This window comes from Scomber scombrus, chromosome 4 (assembly GCF_963691925.1).
Source record: "Scomber scombrus chromosome 4, fScoSco1.1, whole genome shotgun sequence".
NCBI classification, from domain to species: Eukaryota; Metazoa; Chordata; class Actinopteri; order Scombriformes; family Scombridae; genus Scomber; species Scomber scombrus.
The window spans coordinates 25270081-25292464 of NC_084973.1; the positions used below are offsets into that span (position 1 = coordinate 25270081).

A 22384-nucleotide genomic window follows, 5' to 3' on the forward strand; every position below is an offset into this window, starting at 1 on the left:
AATTCACTACCGTCATGACCGCTGATGAGTCTCTGAACACACATGGTAACTCAGGTAACTTTCAGTAAGAGCAGTTTCCTCACCTGTGTTGTGATATCTGAATCATCATTTAAGACAAAGACTCAACAGATTCCTGTCTCTTTAAATTATGGTTTACAATTCTTATGATTTGTATTGTATTTGATATCCTGCACCCTGTAATAGTAAGACTTAATTTGTCAAAATCAGCTTTCAATTTCACTTCCCTTCCTTCTACTAAATAACTGACATCTCCTTTGTTTTTAGCAACAAATGATGCTGTTTGTTTTATTAACATATTTCCCATCTGATCTATTAGATTTTCTAACTTGTTATACTGATTTGTACTTTGAGCCCAGGTAAGGAGGAGGAGTTCACTCTGAGCCAAAAGGTACAGCCTGCTGCCACTAATGAAAGGCTTATGATAATTGGTCACTGTGAACCATGCCTTTTAAGATGTATACTTCCATTTGTCAGCATAAACCTGAAGGTTAGTTACCAAAACATCGTATTCATTAAAAAGTATCTTTATTGAGTAAGTGAAGATAAGTGTGTGAGTGTTCACTTTTTCTTTTGTAATACATCTTCACCTACACACGAGTCAACAAGACTTTTCAGGTGTGCAAGAGATATATTCATGGTTGACTATCCATTGTTAAAAATTTAAGCTAAGTACCTTAGAAATGTTTCAAAGTCTTTTCAGACAATGATATACCATTTTAAAACATATTTTCCCTCATGTTTCACCTCTTTGTAATATATGTAAATCTATTATCAGTAGTTTAACACATTTTTTCCTGGTTATGCAGTAAACTTTACACATAATAAAAGCATATTTCCTTCATTCCTGATCCTCTCTTGTTCATCCTTGAAGCAACAAGCTACTTGTCTTTGGCCAATAAGTACGACAACATGGCTGTTTTGTTTGAAATTGCAAAAAAAGTTAATCTTACAAGTGTGGAAAATGGATTCTGTACCCACGTATGATTTGTGGTTGAGAGAAATGGCAAACACATGACACCTGAATGATTGTATAATAAGATAGATGAGGTGTGCTCAATACGATTATAAAATAATAAATTGTTTTAGACTAAAGCAAAAGTGAGTATATTCCCTTTTTCACTATGTATATAAACACTTTTGTACTCTTTGAAAAAAAACTGCTTTGTATTTAATTTATGACTGTGGTTACTGTAATTATCATGGATGTGCTGTGTTCATTTATGTTCTTTTTTGTTTGTTTCTTTATATTTAAAAAGGAGAAAAAAAACAATGTAACTCCCCTCGCCCCCAAAAAACAACTCTGTACTTTTAAATTAAATAAATCCAAAAAAATGCATTATGAGTCATTACAGAAAAAGTTAACGTAAGTTAAAATCAAAATTTAATAAATTGTAATATAATTTATTTGTACACAGAAAAAACATCCACAAAAAGAACTTGTGTTGATATGAAAAAGCATTTCTTAAAATACACAAGCACATAGAGGAACATTAAATCTTTACCTCTGCATTGAACACAACCAAAAACGTCAATGAAAAACACAACTATGTAAAAAAAAAAAGAAAAAGTACATCAGTAGTTATCGTCATAGAAACAAACAATCATTTCCTCCAGTTTCCACCATCAGGCCAGCTTCACCAGTCTCTCACTGGCCTCCCACAGTTTCTTTGCCACACCAGCATCTCTTGCAAAGGGACGCAGCGTGGCGGGTCGGCAGTCCATGAAGTAACCGCCGCTGTGTTTGGCAACTTCGTCTGACACAGCGCAGTAGATGACGGTCTGAGCTCCAACTTCACACGGCACAAAAAACATCCACATGATGACCTGCATGAGCATCCGGAACAGGGTGGAGTAGTGGCACGTCCAACCACTTTGGACAAAACCTGGAGCGACATATCAGGAAAAATATATATCAGTAGTGTCAGAAATTCCATATCCTGTACTTTATGTCAGGGGTGGGCAACATGAATGAATGCATCTATCACAGAATCAGTTATTTTATACCATGATTTGAGAATTCAGTTGAAAAACCTTTTAAAAATATACCTGACTAATTTCTTTCTCGTTTTTTTTAATAGGACATACTGTCATGTGTCTCATGTATGTCTATAAGCTAAAGAAAGTTAAAATAAACCTAATTGATACAGCATTTTATTTAAATACAGTTTACGAATTGCTCAATGACTCAAAGAAAGAAGTGGGTCTACAACTAATGATTAATAATGATTGATCTGCTGTTTCCCAGGGCGAATAATAATCTCTTCAAATGTCTTCTTTTCTCCTCCAACAGTCCAAAACCCCAGTATATTAAATGTACAATGATGCGATTATAAAACAGCTGCAAATCTTCACAGTGTAGAAGGTGGAACAAACAAATGATTAAAATATTTGCTTGAAAATGACATGACAATTATCAAAATGGTGATTAATTTCTGTTGATAGACAAATCGATTAATCGACTAATAGTCTCAGTGCTAACAAGAAGGAGAAAAAAGGTGTGTTTTTTAATTAAATCTCAAGCGAAACCACCTCCCAAAATTTCTCAACAATGGAAACAGTATAGGACTGAAGAAGTTGTTAAAAATCCTCTGTGAATTTAGTATCAAATTTGGTGATATGAACTCCTTTTTCCATTAAATTGCACTGCTGTGTGAGCTTTTTCAGCACAGAAAGTGGATGATGAGCACATCCAGCCCCAGTTGGGTGCAGGTGCAAAACAGGCACGAACAGGAGAGGTTGTCTGTCCACACATTAAAAAAAGCATAACTCTGCCAGGCAAACAAGGACATTTTTAATGTGTGGGCTGCCTCTCTTTTTCCTATGTAAGCTTTTTAACTTTTCAGCTTCAGGACCAACTGCATAAAGTGAAAATACTCGATGATGAAAGAAAAATGATTAAGACAAGCACATATCATCATTGTTTTTTATCTTTCACTTACATGATGTTTAAACTCAAAAGCATTTGGATTGGTGCTGAAACACATCATTTCTCTCTAAGCCAACTGTAAAACCTCTCACCAGGGTGCACAGCGTATGAGGTCACTCCTTTCCCCTCAGTGATGCGAGCCAGCTCCTGACTGAAGTAGATGTTGGCCAGCTTGCTGCGGCAGTAGGTGAAGAAGGGCAGCAGGTTGTAGTTGAGGTCCTGGAAGTCCAGTTTCTGGTACTTGTAGCTGGAGCATGTAAGCGTGACCACCCGGCTGGGGGCACATTCTCTCAGGCGAGGCAGAAGAAGATTGGTGAGGAGAAAGTGACCCAAGTGATTGACGCCGAAACACATGCTGAAGCCGTCATCGGTCCAGTCGAGGACACCGGGCATACCTGAGGCAGAAGAAAGACGTAAAACTATGAGGTGGAGGTTAACATGTCTTTAGTTTATCTGGTGCTGCTTTTCTCCACATGATCATACAGTGACAAAGCAACAATGATTTGAACTTTAAGTATTAATTACAGGTGATCAGCAATGATAGGAGTGTTTGCTCTGATGTATCCGGTTAAACTGTCCAATCAATAACATGCTTTTACTTTTGCTTTTAACCACTAATTGTTGACTGTTTCCACTGCAGACTTTTTTCTAGAGGAAAACATATAAATCCATTTGTTTTAGTTCCATGCTCTTTTAATATTACTATTATTATTAAATCCAGCTTTATGTATATTTAATTTATTCATTTTATGCATAGAAAACAAATCAACAAATCAAAAAAGCCCTGCCTGTCTGTCGCTCTCAGCCTCAAATGGTTACAACTAACAATTGTTTTCATTATCAATTAAAAAAGATGATTATGTTTTGACCCATAACCCAAAGACATTTAGTTTACTATCATGTATGACAAAGAAAAAGCATAAAATAACGATATTTGAAAAGCTGGAACCAGTAAATGTTTTGAACTTTAGCGTAAAAAAATATACATACTAAAATGATTATCAAAAATGTTTCTGGTTAATTTTGACCTATTACCTGGTCAGCTTTAATATTTGACCAGTTAAACTTTTAGGATGTCTATTTGAAAACAAATGGCCTCTTCTTTCTCCCTTTGATGGTCAAGAGACTTCCCTGTGGTTGACAGCCCCACCTGCATTATTGATCAGGATGTCGAGCTTCTTCTCTCTCTGGAGGAAGGTCTTACAGAACTCCCTTACAGAGTGCATGTTGGCCATATCCAGCTCCATGTACAGGACATTCAGATTGTGACTCTTGTACTTGATCTCTCTCACAGCCTTCTCAGCCTTGCCCAGGTCTCTGCAAGCGATGATGACACGGGCGCCTCTCATTGCCAAGGCAACAGCTGTCTCCTTGCCGACACCCGAGTTTCCACCTACAAAGATACATAAAAAAGCCACAAAATAATTTGTTAGCGGTTGTGAGGAATATGCGATGTCATGACTTGAAAGGCAGCGATAACACCTGCAGTCAACTCAGTTTAATTAGTGTTTAATATAGTACTATAAGTAAAATAGGTTTAATAGTGTGATGTTGTGGTGTAAATGTCATTCATTATTATCAAGTGTATACAGTACTGTGCAAAAGTTTTAGGCAATAGGATGCCTTCAAAAACAATGCAACAAATATTTTTTATTTATCAATTAACTTATAATAATACATGTAATTTGTAACGCACTTTACATTTGAAAAGTTAAAAGCATCAATATAAAAGACACAAAAAACTAACCTAAAATACCAGCCAGGGTTAATTTACAGCCAAAGGTTCTGCTATAAAAGAAATGCTTTAAGTCCTTTTTTTAAACTCTCAGTAGTCTGTGGTGCCCTCTGATGGTCAGGGAGGGCAGTCCATAGATGAGGGGCAACAGAAGAGAAGGTCCTGATGTTGAGATCAGAGCTCTGTGGGAGACCATTTGTTGTGGGTCTCCTTGTTCTTATTTTTTATGACTTTGGCTGTTAATGAGGGGCCAATGTGATCCTGCTGAATGAATTGAGGGCCAATCAGATGCTTCCCTGATGGTATGGGTATGGTACATTTTACATGTATTAAACATTTATACCACATTTCTTTTGTGGTAAGTAGTGTTTTCTCCTTTTACCCTTTATGTTTTGATTGTTATGCACCACAACACCAAGGCAAATTTAATTGTAGGTGCAGCCCTACTTTCTGATTGTTATTACTTTAATGGATAAGATAAAACAAGATGCATCTTTATTGATCCCCCTTGGCAGTAATTCAAATTGACACAGCAGTACAGTGGGAGGGAAAAGCATTGTAAGGGTGAAAGTGATCAAATGAAATACTATGTAGAGTAAACTGGATCTTTGTGTAAATAAATCTGCAATATATAAATGTGCAATATGCAGAATTTCCTGTGATTATATAAGTGCAATGTTCCTGGGATTTTCATGGTAAACAACTACAGTATTTTAAACTCTTGCACAGTACTGTATGCATGTATATATGTTTCTTTAACAGCCACACTGCCTATCTATATAACCTGTATCCACATATGAATATTAGATATAATGTTATTTATTTACCTGTAATCAGTACTGTTTTGCCATCAAGTCTGGTCAGGTCGGTGCAACACCTCCTTTTTTTCATCCATTTCAAAGTCAAAAAAGAGACTAAAGAAGCGATAATCGTGTAGAGGACATACATTTTCCTTTGAGTGCTCCTTTGACAGCTGATATAATATTTAACTATGAGATATAAGAGCTTGAAGCTAACGACAGTTAGCCTGCTAGGTCGCTATTGACTACTAAAACAGTGATTTGCGTCTTCTTATTCATCCATTCTGGTTGTTTTCGCTGTCGATTTAGCGGAGATGAGCCAGGACTGCTGATAAAATGATGGGGAGCACAGTTATTTCATTTTGGTGGAGTGGACACTGGTTTTCAATTCAGTACCATTCATAAAAAGAGCTGTGTGGAGTAGCTCAATCTGCACATGCGCAGGATCCTCAGACACGTCCACGTATCGCGAGATTTCTTACCTCAGCGTGAGTAAACAAACCGATACAAATGAATGAAAATGTGAAATGATTTACATTATTATCACTAATTGACAACATGATAATATGCGTAATGTCAAATATATATCATGTGCAGTGAATGGTTGAATATCTATTCATTTATAATAACTGACACCTCAAATTTAAGGCTGATAGAGCCTAGGTTACACACAGGTGACAAATCAAAGGAAAAACCAACCACGCGTCGCCAAAACAGCTTCAGTGCACCTTAGCTTTGCATCTACAAGTCTCTGGACTCTACTGGATGCACACCATTCTCCGAAAAAGGATAAGAAATAAGAATAATCTTAGTACAATATACATGGTCACTATAGGGCTGCAACTAACAATTGTTTTCATTATTTTAAAAAGGCATATTTTTTTTATTGATAAATTAATTGTTTTGTCAATAAAGTGCCAAAACAGTGAAAAAGACCTGCTATAATTTACCAGAGTCACAGAAGATGTCTTCATATGTCTTAGTTTGTCTATCCAAAACCCAAAGACATTTAGTTTACTGTCATGTGTGATAAAGAAAAAGCAAAAAAAAAAAAAAAAAATCATATTTGAGAAGCTGGAACCAGTATTTTGACTAATTATTGCAACTCTAGGTCACAATACTGAGCCAAATTATTATTATTTTAGCAACAGATAATAATAATGTCAAACCAAGTACGTATTTCCTCATTTGGTGTTGGTCCAAAATCTCCTACAGGTGTTCAGCTGGGTCGAGATCTAGTGATTGTGAAGGCCGTAGCATAGGATTCACATTTTCATACTCATCAAACCATTCAGTGACCCCGTCATGTCCTATGGATGGGGACATGGTAGAGACTACTCCCACTAGGATGGAGATGTTTCATGATAAGATAAAAGGTGATGAATTAGAACAATGTAGTGATTTACGGTGACTCTTCTTTCTAAGGGGACAAGTAGACCCAAACCATGCCAGCAAAATGCGCCCCACAGCCACCTCACTGTAGGGGTCAAACATTCATACCTGTGCTGTTTTCTTGACCCACTTGTTGAGAATATGGTGAAGGATGACATATCCCTTTTTTCAACATCTCTGTAGACCAGTGCCTACCTATGGTTTTTGCATCACTGAACTCTCAAATGTGCATTCATCTTTGTAATTAGGGTTTTAGGCACTGTCACCCTATTATAATATCCCTTGCTATATAATTGTTGAAAGATTGTTCTTGATTACACCGTCTGATCACGCCCTGCATTGACATTCTCAGTCACCTGAGGAAAAGCTGCTCTTCTGTTATTCTTTAAATATTGCACTAATGCACGAGCATCACGATAATCAAATGTCGACTACTGTTTCCTTTCTCTTAAATCTAAATGCAGATGTCACTTTAGTCACTGCTCCTACCGAAACGGCAGCCAGTTGAGCGGTCTTTGTGACTGAAGCTCCTGCCATCTGTGCAACCAAAAATGAACCCGCTTTCAAAGTCACTTTTTTATCCTCTTGCCATCTTGATCAAAATCAGCTGGGCCTGCTCAGCATTTTTACACATACTACAGAGCATGACTGGATGTTAACTGCTTAATTGTACCATGCAGTGCACCTGTGTGAAGGTATGTGCATTGTTTTGTTTTTCCACTCATTTATTTAGGTGTTCCTTTAATTTGTCACCTGTTTGTCATTAGCTTTGTTATTTGAATGATCTTTGATACCCTGCACAGCTCAATACAAGTGTTTTTCAGCCAAGGTACGATAATGTAATACAGGCTTTGGTGTTCATGCAGTGTTATATTTGTTCTCTAAGACAAACACGAGATCAAACTTGAGAGAGACCATCTTTCTCTGTGGAATTTTTTTTATTTGCTGATCCAAAAGAGCTGCTAAGTCTCTTTCAGAGGTATTTTAGAGAATGACGACGAATATGAGCAGCTGCTAACTTTCAAGTAGCCGCTCAGATGTGTTGCCAGCTATTCCTATTCTTTATCGTAACAGAATAAGTACATCTCTAAATGATGCAACTTGATTGGAGTCATTATGTTGCTTATGCAAGCTTATTCATTTTCGGCTGCCTATACAATAGAAAATAAGACAGCCTTTCAAATGACATACAGTATCACATTTCCTTATACGTTACAGTAGTTTAGCCCTGATTTCAAATACTATTATCTCATGTGTTTCAATGTTGGTAGTTTAATTTGAAGTTGTGAATTACAACCTTAGACAGACTTATATCTTATTTTCCAAAAGTGTCCTTTATGTCACATTGCATTAAAGCACTTAAAATTGTTATCCTACTGACTATAAAGTGTCCTAAGTCTGTCCAGAGGAGAAAAGACATTATGAACAATTGGTCTTTTCATACTTAACATTGTTCAAATAAATTAAAACTGATAACTGGTAAAAATTAAAAGTAAAATTTGTGTTTCTCTTTCAGGTTTTAACAAAAGGAGTTTATTGTTGCTGAGGGCCACAGCTGCTGTATCTCTCCTTTATTGTATGAGATGGTTTGGATACCCTTCATTGTGTCAATAGACGGTATTCACTTTGACACATCTGGAGACTACTTGTAAGGTAAGTTGCTCAACTATGAAATATGGAACTGAAAATGTAACTACCTGAACCTGTCATTTGAGTTAGAATGTATTATATATTGCGGATTTAGGATTAGTTATCAGAAATTATTCAAAATGTTGTGAATTCAGTAATTAAATTATGGCTCATAAAATTACATTTTTAACAAGATATCTGATCTTACCATCCAGAAAGATCAAGTGGGTGCCAGTGTGAAGAGATTAAATAACATCACATTCAGCAGAAATTATTAGTGCTGACCAGTATAATGATTAATATAACTATTTGATTAAGACTTGTAGAAGGATTAACACAACTCTGGTAACACCAAAACTGGTTACCTGCATGTCCCCTTAAGATTTGTTGTTTTTCTGCTGTGTTTATCCCAATAAAACGGACCCTGCTTTTGAAATCACGCAGGTGAATGCAACTCAGTGGCAATACTACAGCACACCTAACATGGTAGGACAGCTTAAAAGGATGTGGAACAGCTCTTTGATTGAAGCACAGAATGTGAACGTATAGCTGTGGGGTTACAGAGAGTTCAGCAGGAGCACAGAGGCTGGGACGAACCTATCAACCTCCCTGCAGACTGAGCTGAGCTATCTGTACTCTCTGGGCAGGAATATGCCCAACACTGCTTCATTCAGCTTCATCCTGCCGCAAGAAACAGGGCCAGTGTGTGTGTGTTTGTTAATGCGTATTTGAGTGTCTCTGCGTGGCACCACACACATACTGTGTAATACCAGATCAGTCTGCAGGAGAAGTAAATGATTTACAGACTGCAGCTGGGACTAACAATGTGGGAATATATTAGATCATTTGATTGACTACCAGTTCTCCCGAGACTATGGAGGCAATAGTCAGCTGCATGCTTAGATTAAGTTGAGATGAATGTGTGATCTGCAATGCTGTGATTGAAATAAATAAGTTTGTGCTAAAATGTGAATTTGACTTATATGCATCAATACTTCTCAGTGCCTCAGGTGCTGTCCTCTGGGATCCACATTTCATAACATTTGACAACCTCAGCTACACATTCAATGGTGAAGGAGAGTACAACCTTGTGTCTTTGCAGACAGAGAGCTGAGTGTTCAGGCCAGAACAGAGTAAGTGAAACTTACGAACGATGAGTCCACATTTGATGCGAATGCCCTGTCTGTGTCCCGTCTCTCATCCACAGTACTACTGTAAATCTTTCTAAAATATTGCCAAAATATTTTATTTAGATGAAACAAATCTTCAGAGGGACCTATTTTATGAAGCAAATATATGACTCCCCTCTATCTTTTCCACAGTTCTGAGAACAAGTATGTCAGGCCCCTGTATGATTAAAACAAGTTAACGCTGCATAATTTCGTCATTCCCTATTGTTTTCACTCAGTGTCTCTTGGGGTCATATGTGGTGAAGAAGAACAGATGTTAGCCTCAGTGGTTAGAATTTCATCCAAGCCATTACACAACAGCCAAGTGACTGTGATGGCCAGATGACATTAATATCCTCCACATTAGATCAATATAGTGAAACATCTGGATTTTTTGATATTGCAGAGACCTAAGCAGTGATAAAAATATTCTTCATTTTAGAAAATGTAATCCATTATTTGTGTACAGCAGTGTGATGTTTATTCTTACCAATTAGGTACCCTGGCCAAAGCCACACAACTGTCATTGTGGCTGTGAAGGAGAATGCCTCTGATGTTAATGAGATGCACTTAGCAGAAAGCCACTGAGGAATCATATAGTTCTTCCTTTTATTGAGCAAAGATGGATGGACCTACATGTTGAGATGCTCTAGATCAGTGGTCTCCAACCCTGCTCCTGGAGAGCTACTGCCCTGCATGTTTTAGGTGTCTCCTCACTCTAACTCGTTATCAAGCAGCTGAGGCTCGTCAAAGGGCTTGATAACGAGTTGATTATTAGAATCAGGTGTGTTAGAGTGAGGAGATACCTAAAACATGCAGGGCAGTAGCTCTCCAGGAGCAGGGTTGGAGACCACTGCTCTAGATACTCCTGACCAGGTTTGAACTGCACACTTTTGTACTTTAGTGACCTCAAGTGGCAACAAGAGATATAACTTTATACCATGATGTGGTAGCACCAGATTAGATTAGACCTTTTTTTCATTTCTGGTTGATGAGCTAGGGAGCAAATTGGGGCATCATCAGTGACTCTAGTTTTTATTGTATATTGCTCAAATTCCAATAGTCTCTATTCACCACTTCATGTGGTAAGATATCTAATTTTTCATTTTCAGTCATCTTTTTTATAACTGCTCCTTTTTCATTTATTATTTAGGCTGATAAAACGTGTATTTTTAACATGTAAATCCTGCCTCGAGCAGCTTTAATTGCACAGACTTTTAAAGTAGGCTACTGTGAAGTTATTGTGAAAAACCACTGAAATAATGAAGTAGCCTCAATAAGTCCTCAAAATGTGACAGAAGTGTTCTCGTCTGGTGTTTGGTGTGGATGTTCATGTGTATGAGAGAACCGTGGCAGTGATGAACTCTCACTCTTCAGATGACCTGTCAAGCCAACTGAGAGAGGTTGTCTAATCTTTGGAAATAGCTGTGCGTGAGAAAGACTTGTGTTAGTGAATATACAAACAATCAGTCAAGTTGGTGCTGAACACAATTAGCTCTCATTTTAAAACTATTAAAAATATGAAAAATCTTTTGTTTAGAGATCCCTATTGTATATTTAGAGGGGTGAGAGCAGTTTAGGCATAATGTGATAATAATTACCCATCACCGTGTCTTTGTAAACACTTACCATATTTGAGCCGTATCATCCAAAAAACTTGACAAATGTTTTAAGAGTGTGGAGGAAGAACATAAGGCACATGTTTAGAGTTAGCGAAGATTTAATAGATTACAGAGAGATATCAGAGGTTGTAACCATACAGTGCAAGTGAAACCACATCTCTGGAACGCACTTGGGGCCAGACCACATACATACATGATAATAACATCTCGGCTGTAATTACAGAACCGATCCCTCAAAACTGAAAGACTTTTCATACACTTGACCTTTTGACTGATATCATTTGCGTTACTCTAAATTCAGCAAACATTCAATTTAAGCTTGTGGGAGCTAATACATTTATTGGTGCTGAAAGGGTGACATCTGTGTATCCACATCAAAGTTATGACTGGACCAAAAGAAAACCATGACAGGGTGGTGTGTTTGTGTGTGTGTGTCCTACATTGATCTCTTAGAGTTATGTTCTTATCTCAAAATTATAGAGTACCTCATCGGTCCTTTATTTTTCACTCCATCTTGTAAGCCAAGCAGTCTGATAGATCAAACATATGTTGCTGTGGCTATAATCACTCAAATTGTGTTGGCCACGTCTGATTGGTTTCTATGGCAACTTGTGCTATGCTTATACTATATTTGTAATGTAAATGCTGTACTGTTGCAATTCAGCATTTTCTCTCGCATGATTATCACAACTTCCATCACTGGCATTTGCTTTAGTTAGTTACGGGGAACGATCAATCTGACAAACTGTATTTTGATTTTCTAATGAAACTGAAAATTCTAATTTTAATTAAATGAAATTAATCGAGAACGCTCACACATCTCAGTCGGTTTTTGTTTTTTTTCCCACAGGGAACATTTAATTTACATACAACTCAAAATACCTGTTTGTACTATTTCCCACCGACCCACAACCCTGCTTTTGTTCCTGGTTTTATTCGACCTGAGAGACCTGGTGACCGTTTAGTGACAGACATGTTGTGAATGTGCTTTGGAGAAAGAGCAAAGTTCTGTAAATATGACGCCCTTTCTGCTTGCAGCTTTGCTATGGGAAACATCACGCTTGCAGCTTTCCAAAATCACCAGATCATCATGGAAGCTCTGGAACGAGGTACCGTGTGAAACAAGATGATTCTCTGTTGTCCTTCATACTCATAGGTTACAACCTCGTGAAATATTATGTGTTTATTATATCACTGTTAATATAAAAAGGCAACTACATATGAGGGTTATTACATGTTTAATGTTGTCTTGTTTTATTTATTTTTTTAAATGGCATGCTTAAACAGCAACATACCAGACCAGTAAAACCTTATGTGTGTCTGTAATAATAAAACCATGCACCGCATTGTTGATGCCAAATGAAACAAAAACACCAGTATTGAAAGTTTTTTTTTTAAACCATTTGATTTCACAATTCAAGACAACATAGTTTTTAATAACACTTTTTATAAAAAATGTGTTATTGTTTCCAAGGGGTGTCTTGTGGCTGGCATCTCAAACCCAGGAATGGGAAGAAAAAGGGGACACATTATCCAGAGGGAGACACCCTAAACTACTTCTGCAATGATAACTCCATGCTTGCACATTTCAACACAGTGCACTTGTCTGGATGATGGGACTATGGACAGGAGAGGAACCCTACTGTATAACAGGTTGGTTCTAATATGAAACTAAATGCTTTGTAAAATGCACTAAACTGTATGCTATATTAACAGCTCAAAAAATGTGAACACATACGATAAAATCTCCACTATTAATATGGCCTGCCCCATGACCAAAATATAGCATGCATGAATGTTGTGAATTTGATCATTTTTTATACTGACAATTGTCCAAATGTATCTATCCTTAAACACAAATAAGGAGTAATTTCAAAACAGCCCTTTTTGATTTAATTTAACTTAGATTTTTACCTGGTTGTAGTCCAACTCTAGTCAGTGTGTAAAGTTAATGTTATTATTTAAGTTTATTCACTTATGAAACAGTTTGCTGTGATTGCTCTACATAATTAAATTAACTTACTTATTACCAACAAACCAGGGGACAAAATTAGGACCAGCCATCAGCCAAATGTTGGTAAAATATGCAAGTGGCTGGTAGATTTGCTTCACTCACCAGCCAAAAAATCATGGTAATATATTAACTGGCTGATAGAATTTGAATAATCACCAATCATTTTGTCAGTGGACAAAAAAGTTAATATTGAACCCTGCAACACAATCCTCACATGTTTTATGTTGAGTATGATTGGCAGTATTCTTCGTTGAAAACTGAGAAGGACTTTGGGAATCCTCTTCTTCTCATCCAGTCTCTTTGAAAACTAAAATTCAATAGACTCGGTTATCAGTTGCTCATGTAGACCATTAGCTATGAAGCTATAAACTTCTGAACCTGGATTGGCTTGGCTTTGTGACTGTAAATTGGAACCACCTGGGCCCCTCTAATGGTTACATTCATCCCAACAGTGAACTCTGAATCAGTATTGTAGTCGTTGGCCGCCATTAGGTGGCAGTATTTCCCATGGAATTCCTAGTGTCTTGTGTATGTGACAGAACAAGTTAATGCATCCTTTTTTCCCATAATGTAGCGTGACTCAGGCCAGTTTCTGAAAACCTTGAAAATTAACGACATAGTAATTGTTCATCTGTATTGCAGTGACAGCAAGTCCGCATGGACATAGATCTTTAATCACTGAGATGGAGGGAAATGAAAGAAACACACACTTCAGATTTTAAGAATTTCAAGGCTTGTCTTCATCCACCTATCATCTAAGTAAAGTGAGAGCAAGCAGAGAACTAAAGCTGCTTGACTTATGATCCACCTCTACTCCAATTCCTCCGTGGCATCATCCCAGTCCTCCATTCTTTCTTTGTTAGAGCTGCAAACAGAGACTTCCTCATGATACTAATCGGGGATGAATAGATTTCATATGTCAGATTTGGATACCCGTGTAACAACCAGCTGGGTCACAGCTGGACACAATCGAACCTAATTCCTTCATTAGGCCGACATAATGGGTTCATAATCCAGCACAGAGCTGTTTAGAAATGTTTCTTAGTAAGCCAGGTGATTTGTTTTATTTTTTTCTTTCATCTTTCATTTTGCTTACAGGCTGCTCTACACCTCTAATCTTGAGCAAAAGGTAACTCTAGCTGTTCTTATTTCTACATGATTAAAGCACTGACAAATCAGACAGAAAGTGTAGAAAGCATGTCTGCCTTAATAAGTGTGTGAATGATGTTGGTGTCTGACCCACACACACATTCCCATGCATGTACAGTATAGATGAAGGCAGTCAAACTGTGTGAGGTAGAGCTTCAGCTGCACACATGCTTGTTGTACGCACATGCACACCCACACTAAGTTTGGCCTTTTTAGCTATGTGACAATGATCACACTTGCTCTGACACTCTCATTACACAAATAAGAGCTAACAACTGTCAACATGACCTGAGGTGCTCAATGGCAGGTGTTGCATGAGCTGTTACCTCCACTCTTCAAGTTAGACCTCCAGCCATGTAAACAATCCTAAATACAGACCTAGCAGAAGATGCCCAGACAGATATATCCTCCTCCCCGTATATGAATCACTGCAGCATGATGTGTAGGCTGAACATCCAGAGAATTGTAGACGTTGTTAAGATTGCAATTGCATGCCGCTGAACAACAAATGCCCCCGCATCCAGTTTGACTTCTTCTTTGAGTCACTTTAATGAGCCTCTTTTGAAATGGTGCCTGTCAACAGAGGTGACAGTAAACCTCTTCCATCAAAAGTGGGTCTCTGTATGAATGTCTTCTATCACCAAAAGCCGCACCTATTTGATATGGATTATAACCTACTACCACACTTGTCGATGTTGATTTTTACTGCATTAGAGTTTAGACAGGGGTGTGGTGTATTGTGATGATCAATGTTAATATCTTTGGGCTGGATAGAAAGGAGTGTTGGAGAGGTGAGGGTGGAGTTTGAAGTGTTTTTGATCAAGTACAAACAGAGCCATGGAAGACTTGAGAAGTATAAAGTTTACTCACTTGGCTGCGCCTTGTCACGGTCCTCTGAAAAACAATAGCCCTAGTTGAGTATCAGATGCATACCAATAACAGGAGCACCCCACCTTAATGGCATTATAATATTAATAGAGTTCCTTGTGCAGAGGAGAAGAAAGTGATTAAAGGAAAGGTGACAGCTGCCAGAGAGGGATAGAGCGAATTTCAGAGGAATAAGTGACGTGGGTTGCAAGACAAAGCCTCACGCAATTTTCTGCCTGTGGTTCTCTACTCAGATTCCCCCGAGATAGAGCATTCAAGAGCTGAGTGAGAGAAAGAAATGGTTTGTAAATTGTGCTAGAAGAAAAAACACTCTGGAAAAGGGGGAGCAGCAGTTTTTTTCAAATGCAGGTACAATATGTCCAATTTAATCACAATTCTTCTCTTTCCTTTGTCAACTCCACTCAAGCATCCAGTTGACTCTTGTTAATGAGATTACTTGTAAACAAATCTTTTTTCTGTATTCTTTAAAATGATCTACGTGTCTTCATGATCACCGAATCTTGGCTTATACAAAATTATTATATATTATATCCCCCTACTCAAAGCTATCCCAACTTTTTTTTCTTTGAACCAGCCCAGACTAACAGGCAGGGGTGATGGGGTTGCCCTTTGTTATGAAGATAGCTACAAATGCTCCATCTGGGGCTGTTTAGCACTTTTGAAGCCTTTTCTTTCCTAATATATAGACCAGATATGATCACAGTTTTATCCATGAATTCACTGCATTTCTATCTTTAACTTTGCCTAGATTCAATTTCTGATCCTTGGAGGCTTAGATATCCAAATCTGATGACCCCCCCCCCCCTGGCCTGGAATTCTTAAATCATATAGAGTCTTTTAACTTACCAATTGCCCTGACTGAACCTACTCACTCAAAAGTTCACACACTTGATCTAATCTCATCCTATGATATGAACATTCCTGATGTTGAATGTGTAGATGACTGTAACTCTGGCCTTTAATGCTTCATTATTAATGTGGTGTTGCTTTGTGTCAGCTGTATCCCAGTCATCGAAACTACATCTAGAACGTTTAATTCATCCTCTGCTGCTAAATTTAATACTGCCTTTATAACATCCCCACTAGCTTCTCTGGCTCACCTCTTACTGCAAGTGAGCTGTTGAATATTTTTTAATAATACATGTACCTCCATCTTAGATGAAATCGCTCCCTTCAAGACCAAAGAATCTTGTTGCCTCCCCTGTCTCCCTTTCCCTCTGCTCATTTTATCCAATGTCTCCATCTACACTGACTGATATAGTAAAGAAAATGAAACCCTCAACCTGTCCTTTAGATATTCTTCCTGTACAATTTCTAAAGGACGTTTTTAACACAGGTACCCCTTCTATTCTGCAAGTATTAAACTGCTCGCTGTCGACAATTTCCATTCCTGAATTTTCAACCGCTTTAAAAAAAATGTCATGATATTAACAACTTTAGACCTATTTCAAAGTTCCTATTTAGGTTTTAGAAACGGTGGTAGCAAATCAACTGCTAGCTTTTATTAATGAAAACAATATCTTTGAGAAATTCCAATCTGGTCTTCTTATGGTCATAAATGACATATTGCTGTCAGCTGATGCTGGCCATAAATCCATTCTTGTTTTCTTGGATCTAAGCACAGGCTTTGATACCACTGATCGTGTCCGTCTTGAAACCTGGGTGGGTATCAGTGGCACTTCTCTGCAATTGATCAGGTCCGACCCAAAAGACAGGTGTTTCGACATTGGTATAACTAAATCCAGGTCAGCTGCAACAGGTGTGCACTGTTGGGTGCTCGTGGCTCGGTGCTGGGTCAAATCCTCTTTTCCTTTTACATACTCCCTCTAGGCCACCTGATATGTAGACATAATGTCACTTTCCATTTTTACACAGATGATACTGAAATGTATCTAATCTGTGACCCTACAAACAACTATCAGAATACTGTCAACCTCTTGGACAACCTCCATGACATCCTGCAGCTAAATGTTCATTAGATACATAAACATAGCTCTATACATTAACATTTCTCACCACAATAACCTGGCCATGATATACAGCATTGATATCTGATACACAAAGAACAATTAATTGACTAGTTTCTAAGTGTATGAGCAATTGGAAATGGAGATTAAATAATAAAGAACATAAATTGAGGTGTGAAATTTAAAGATATGCTTAAAATGTGAGAAGACACAAATAATTTGATTAAAATGCTTTTAGCTTTTGATAAAAGCTAAAATACAGTTTGATAAAAACGTATAGATATTTGCATATACACCATACTCACACACCCTGATCACATGGTGGCTCCAGGGTCCCAGACTGCAAGAAGGGTTAGGTGTTGAAGCTGAGTCTAATTGCTTTTGACACCCTTTATCTTTGCTGCTGCTGTGCATACAGAATATATTCATAAAGTTCTCCAACAGTGTGTGGATATGAATCTCTAACTGTGGATGGAGGCATGTTTGACAATAAAGGAGCAAGGAGCCAATTTAGAGAAAAGAACTGTTTTAGTTGGCTACTACCTGGCTTTGTGTCTTTAGTGTGTTTATGCAACTTTGTGCCTGTTACGTTTGCACATGGAAAATTTGATGTCTGAAGTTTGCCGTCCTATACATGGTTCAAATTCCAAGAATACTTCCACCCATCACATTAAGTCAGACAAGATGAGATACACATATCAGATGACAACAGTAGCTTGGTACAGAGACACACATTGTTACCAAGGAGAGAAAAATCAACAGAATTATTTTAAGATGATATCAGCTCTGTAAAAAAAACTCATCTCTATCTTCAGAAATGCTTTATGTGATAAGAGTGTAGCTCAGGGGTGTACGGGCGTGGTAGGCTTATGAAAACAGTCTTGGATTTCTGATTGGTATCGTCTGTTTGCAATGTCTTTTGTAGATAAACACTGGAAAAGTGATTTCAATAAGTCTGAACGAGGATGAGCTCAGAAATGTCAATTTCCCAAGTTTTTGAGTTTGGATTTGTGTCAAAGTTGGTTGAAATACTATGTACCATGTAAAATACAATCTAATTCATCTCTTTGAGACCAAGTATAGATGGTAAACATGGATGATATAGTACTACTATCTTTGAATTGTATTATTGTATTGAAAACATGTTTTTCTGTTCTCTGTCAGTTACAGCCTGTTCAGTCCAGCCCTATGGTATCTGTCATGTGGTAATTCCCTCCCAGTGGAAACATAATGTTCCAAACTGAGTGCTATTGCTCCCTGGAGCTTTACTATTTGATCAATGCAGGGGGGTTCACTTGAGTAATGAGATAATTTTGGGGTTTTGCCAGCAGAAAAAAAGGTGAATGTTAACACTGATTGACTGCCAGTCCTCCACATGCTCCCAGTACAATTATACTCAGGGCAGCTTGTCAAACTGATGCTGAAGGCTTCAGCGTCCAGCAGTTTGATGCCAGTGCTGCTGCATCCAAGGCCTGGCCATGTGTAGCGAAACTGATTGGTTTAGAAACTTAAGGGAATATTTGTACATGTGGGTGTGTATTTCAGTGTGCTATTGCATGCTTATGTGTGTTTGTGTCTGATGTTCCAAGGCTGATGACATTTCAGAGGACCAACACCTTTAGCATCTACCGCGCCTGGCATATGTTTGTGCATTGATGCGTTAGAGGATGGCTCTTTGGTAATTATCTCCCTCCTAAAGTCTGTATACTTGCCTGCCTTAAAACAATAACTCCTGGCTCAACATGATGTTTGAATAGTCAAATAGATTGGAGAACCCTGGCAAGATCCCTGCTTGTGTTGTATCAACTCTCAGATGTACGTCGTTTTGGATAAAAGCATCTGTTAAATAAAATTGTAAACTGTAAATAGAACAGTTTACTGAATGTGCCAAGACCCCATGGAAAGTTTCAGATGTTCTAATTTGATCACAATATAACCTAAGCAGGAGCAAACCAGGTTAAGGCAACAGCTGGGAAAATCAAGCAGTTGGAAGCTGTATCAGTCCATCCAGCCATGTGTTCAATAAGCTCAATGTGTTTGTTTGAAGCCAATGTAACATTTCTGTTTTGGTAATTATGAAAAATCAATTTAATGAATTTGTTGACATGCTGTCACAACAAATGGCCTTTTGTTGAATGGCTTGACCTTCACTAAAAGTACATTTTTTTATCCATATTGATGTAAAATAGGCTGACAGGCTAATTGCAGTTCGACTGATACATTGTGTGACTCTTGAATGTAGAATGTTATAGTACATTTTAATTTAGTTAGAGCTGCAATGATTCACTGCATGATTATTTGATGACTATGAAATGAATCGCCAACTATTTCTCACACACACACACACACACACACACACACACACACACACACACACACACACACACACACACACAGACACACAGACACACAGACAAACAAGAAATTAGTTCAGTCTGTTTTTCCGCCTAATGTTTGGCACAAATGGTATAACAAACTTTGTGACGTCTGACAAATTTATAATGTTGCATGTCATGTTGCACAACCATACTTTAATGCCAACATTAGTTTGAAACAATAATATCTTTGTATGTGTATGTGTCAATAGAGTTTTGCGAGATTTTTTCGTCATCCAATGTTCTACACTTACCGTAATACCATGTGGGAGATCTGTTAGTAAATTGGAGTTACGTAAATGTTGGTGAAATGTGTAAGAACATCTGCATTTATTGGTCTGTTAAGTCATGACAGGAAATTGTGTTACTCTCAGTTAGTATACAGAAAAAGGCCCTGACTGAACCTGCTCACTCAAAAGGTCACACCCTAACCCTAACCCTCAGCCAATGAATTAGGCTATAGGCTAATTTTGCAAGGCGACAGAGGCTTGCACTTAAATGAGTACTAGTGTTGTTAAAACTAGCCTGTACTGTGCTAAATCAAATCTGCAATAAAGTAATGGTTACTTTACCACACGCTACAAGTGAAGTTGTCATTATTTATCACATCTAACTAAGTAGTACATTTACATTAATAAAGTGGTTCACAGCTACAGTTTATATTAATAATCAAACACCTTCACTATGGCTACCATTTTCATCAAAACCCTTCATTTGTTTTGCAGGTTTATTGTGTCTTAATCCTTTATTTGCCCAGATAAAACTGACTGAACATGCATTGTATATTTAAGCCACACCTCACTAAATGTTCAAACTGTTACACCCATACTTACCTGGAAGCTATACCCACATTCCTCTGGTTACAGAGTAGCTCCACTGGATGCCTTGCTCATGGGATCCTTGATTGTTAAGAGGTCTTTCCGCATTCAGTTTGCCCTCATGCTTTTACCTCTAACAGCAGTGCTGCCCTGGGCCTGATTTTACTTTGTATTGATCCAGATGTTTAAAGATGTGGTAATTGAATGGATTGTTCAGAATGATCAATGACTCCTAGCAATGACTAATTCTGTGTTGATGTGATTCTCACAGATGATAACGTGGGGTTTATACTTGGCGCTGGTGGTTTCCTTTCAGCGCTGATCACAATGGGAGTGATGGTGAAACTACACAACAGGAAACAAGTCAGGTAGGTTCATACATGACTCACTTCACAGAAAAATAATTCCCTCTATTCCACTGGTGCTATAAAACACATAATAGTAAACAAAAAAATAAGAAAGCACAAATTAAATGAACACACAAATAGCTTCCTCAGCAGCTTATTTAAGTTGTATTTAACACTTGAATAGTGCAGCAGAATTATTTCCCTTAATTTCAAAAATAAGTATTTTTAAAGTAGAATAATTATTTCACAACCAACGTTATAAACATTGTTTTACTTTATTGACTGGCCTATTTTAATCTATTGAAGTCCAAGTTCCAGGCAAGTTGAGAATCTTGATATAAGTATCCAACAAGCGCAGATATTACCCACCAGACTTTTTGTAAGAATCACTAAGAAATGTGATAATTTCTTAATATCCTCGTAATGTAATGCAGTTTTAGCGAGTATCATATCTTCAGAAAAATTTAAATATTCACCGTTACACAGTATGTCACTAAGTATTAAAGTTTTAACTATTAAGATTACAGTCCCGACTTATTTCCTTAGTTGCGATAACAGCAGGTCTCAATTAGTCCTCCATGTCCTGCAGGGACTACATTAGCAGTAATATTTACATACAGCAGCATATAACTTGAAACAGCTCTAATAAGGATGTAGGGAATAAAGAGTAAACACAGAGGTTCACATTAATGGGATAAAATTACAAACAGAAACACTGGATTACATACATGCATCGTTTCCTGTGAATTCCTCATGCGTTTGAAGGCCCTATAAATCCTCCACCACCAACATGGAATACTACTATAAAGACATGTCGCTCTAGACAGAATGTAAATACACTGAATGGATATTGCTGGGAAAAAAAGACCATATAAAATATAAATAAATAAATGTCAAACAGGGTTTTAGTTCTGAAAAAAGCAATTCAGATTATAACTTTGAAGTTAAACTACAGTAAAACAAATTGTAGAATCAGTCTAGAAAGTTCTGGCTCCCTTTCTTCATACAAATCAACAGTGGTCACCACAAATCAGGCCAACACTAAATTATGACACAAATATTAGCTTGTTTTTGTTCAGTAGGCCTCTAACCCTAGCCGTCCATATATCTTTCATTCTCTCTTTGAATAGATTATATGTTGGAAATAGGAGGCACTTGTCATCTTGTGAAAACTAGTACATAGCTAGAGGTCTTTCCCTCCCCATTTCCTCCCAGTAGTCTGAACCTTTTTGCTGCGCCAACAAAGACAAAAAACAAAAGCAATGAATCCCACCTGCATGTTTGATATCCAACGCTCCCCAGCCTCCTAATGGTTACTCATAAATTTATTTTTCCTTTCTGATCTGATCAAACAAAATAAACTCATACACCCTGTGGGATCATTCTCATGACTGCAGTCCAGAGAAACGAGAGGCTAATGGTAGCACTGGCTCCTGGGCGTATACAAGCAAATTAAAGGCCTGTTTTATGGCCTCATAGACTTCATTTGGGCTTTCCCCCACCATAACTCCAACAGGGGAACAAAAAAGATG

General features: G+C 37.7%; 2 protein-coding genes across 2 annotated transcripts; one reads left to right on the top strand and one right to left on the bottom strand.

Annotated features, from left to right (window-relative positions):
- Positions 1-1433: 1433 nt before the first annotated feature.
- si:dkey-174n20.1 (uncharacterized protein LOC796174 homolog) lies at positions 1434-5890 on the bottom strand. Its single transcript, XM_062417418.1, has 4 exons — positions 5510-5890; positions 4098-4340; positions 3040-3342; positions 1434-1904 (listed from the first exon to the last, which is right to left on the bottom strand). The coding sequence occupies exons 1-4, from the start codon at positions 5628-5630 to the stop codon at positions 1645-1647; spliced, it is 927 nt and encodes a 308-aa protein (XP_062273402.1). The 5' UTR covers positions 5631-5890; the 3' UTR covers positions 1434-1644.
- Positions 5891-7548: 1658 nt separating this feature from the next.
- On the top strand, positions 7549-21675 carry susd2 (sushi domain containing 2). The gene is given in 17 exon segments (XM_062417911.1): positions 7549-7569; positions 8404-8522; positions 8723-8727; positions 8886-9201; positions 9506-9591; positions 9594-9655; positions 10169-10196; positions 10199-10252; positions 10944-10990; positions 10992-11075; positions 12162-12181; positions 12183-12403; positions 12769-12872; positions 12874-12915; positions 12917-12947; positions 20777-20873; positions 21618-21675. Coding segments are annotated over 17 exon segments (1395 nt in total).
- The last annotated feature ends 709 nt before the right edge of the window (positions 21676-22384 follow it).